Raw genomic sequence first — 2,398 nt, 5'->3', positions numbered from 1 at the left:
CTGGTACAAGTCGATCCTGAACTCGACCTGCCTCTCCAGAGGCACTCCAGGTAACTCCTCCAGAAACACGTCAGCGAACTCACTAAAGAATAGAACCTATGAAACCGAGACCTGAATTCCAACTCGCGTATCCACCACATATGCCAAATAACCCACACACCCGTGCTGAATATACTGCCGAGACCTGGCGGCTGAACAAAACCGTGAACCCAACCTGGTGCCCTCACCATAGATTACCAGTTCTCCCCCAATTGGAGTTCGAACTACTACACACTGACCCTCACAATCGATCAAGGCACCAAAGCGACTCAGTCGGTCCATACCCACTATAACGCAAACATCTCCCATGGGAATTGGAATCAAGTCAATCGAAAAAGACACCTCGCATATCTATAGAACGCAACTTCGATAAACTGATGAAGCAGAAACCATGTGTTCGTTGGTGATGGAAACTCGCAACGGACACTCTAGATCTCCTAAGGGCGAACCAAACTCCCTGCTAAAAGATCGAGAGACAAAAGACCGACTCTCCCCCGAGTTAAACAATACCAGAGTAGGTAAGGAGTTCACTAAGAACGTACCAGCCACCACATCTGGTGCTATCCTAGCCTCTTTGGCTGTGAGCTGGAAGGCGCGTCCTCGAGCTCGCTGGGGCTCTGCCCGTCCCTAGCTCCCTTCGGTGATCCTCAATGTAGCTGGCGCGAGAGCATGCGCCGGCTTAGCAGCAAGCAACGCATAGTTGGTCTTCACATGACCAATCTGATCGCAGTGGTAACAAATCCTCATGTCCTGAACCGGGGCTAACTAGCGACAATCCTCACAAAGTGCCCCTCCCAGCTACACTTGCGGTACACACCACTAGATCGACATGCTCCAAAATGACCCTTATTGCACTTCCCACATGTGCGGCCACGCTGACCTCCAGACCTAGAATCAACGGTCTTGGACCGCTTCGGCGTCGGCTGCAACTACTCTGGGGCCTGCCTCTGCTCTCTCAACTGCAACTCAATCTCAAACTCATGCCTAGCGGCCTCCTATAACTCCAGTAATGTATCACAATGCTGGGTAGCAATGAACTATCTGATGTCAGTCTTGAGCATGCTAGAATAACGAGTCATCTGATTCTGATCGGAAGTAAACTCCGGGAAAAACATCGCCCTCTCGGTAAACATTCGAGTGATCTTCGTCACTGTCTCTGATCCCTGTCTCAAATCCAAAAATTCTTGTGCCAACCGCTCTCGCTCAAGCCGCGGAATGTAGCAAGTGCGAAACATCTCCCTGAACTGATCCCATGTCACTGCAGCTCTCTGGTCATCAGTGTACGATCCTGTAACAAGTCTCCACCAGTCCTTCGCTCCGGACCTCAAGAGGTTCAGAGCGCATCTGACGTTCTGGTTTGAAGGGCATGAATAGGTGAAAACGCATCCCTCCACGCCAGATAGCCACCTCATGGCTACGATCGGATCCTGTTCTCTGTCAAAAGTTGGGGGTTGTGAGTTATCGAAGTCCCGATACTGAAAAGCCCCACCACCTGCAGTTGCTACGGCTGCAGTAGCAACCATCTCAGCAATGGTTGCGTAGCGGTCATTAAAGAACTCCATCATCGCGGTCTTGATAGACCTGAACGTCTCCAAAATCTGACCCCAGACGATAGCAACCACCTCCTCATGAATGATCTCCCTAAGAAGGTTGGCCCACCCTGATTGCGAGCTCCCGATCCTAACCCGGATCCGGTCTCAAATTGCCTCGTAGTCACCATACTGAAAATATACCAAGAAGATATCAGACATTCCATATAATAACGGGGAACCAACTCCCAACAAAGCCCCATGGGTTGTCACTTCCTTGCTACGCGTATGGGTCCTGTGATTTCAGTAGTACGGGCCCATACTACCTTCCACACCTACCCATATTTGTCTCAAGGATCATCGCAACGCCCTAATAATATACATAAGCATAGGCGAACACGCAATCCTCAATCCTAGAGGAAGGCTAAACATCTCACTACTGGCCGACTGACCCCGCACAACTCATCCATGAAACTTCCACCAACCCTGCAGCACTCATGTATGCTAGCCATACATAACACTGGACCCTATAGACATCCGAATAGCCCCGATCCTATCCTAAGCCCTTCATCAAACAAGAACGGAAAATAAGGCTAAACCAAACATTCTCAGCCTATAAGATCTTAGTTATATACAACCGTGATGCATGCATTAAGCAACCACAGTAATGATGTCAACTTCATATAAGGAAAACCCTAGGCTATCAGGCATCATATAATTAGGCATTTCTATCTTGCAATTCCTGAAGATCCCTAGCCTATCACTGACATACTATTCTAACGTATCATAATATCAAATAAGAGTAAATTACTGAAATCATCCCTATGGTT

At 48.7% G+C, this 2,398-nt stretch overlaps 1 protein-coding gene across 1 annotated transcript; it reads right to left on the bottom strand.

Annotated features, from left to right (window-relative positions):
* Window positions 1–1,076: 1,076 nt before the first annotated feature.
* On the bottom strand, window positions 1,077–1,601 carry LOC111899182 (uncharacterized). Its single transcript, XM_023895063.1, has one exon. It carries the CDS (start codon window positions 1,599–1,601, stop codon window positions 1,077–1,079), a length of 525 nt encoding a protein of 174 aa, XP_023750831.1.
* Window positions 1,602–2,398: the final 797 nt, after the last annotated feature.

The sequence above is a fragment of the Lactuca sativa genome, chromosome 4 (genome assembly GCF_002870075.4).
Source record: "Lactuca sativa cultivar Salinas chromosome 4, Lsat_Salinas_v11, whole genome shotgun sequence".
In the NCBI taxonomy this organism is placed as follows: domain Eukaryota; kingdom Viridiplantae; phylum Streptophyta; class Magnoliopsida; order Asterales; family Asteraceae; genus Lactuca; species Lactuca sativa.
This window is presented reverse-complemented; position numbering and strand designations above follow the sequence as displayed.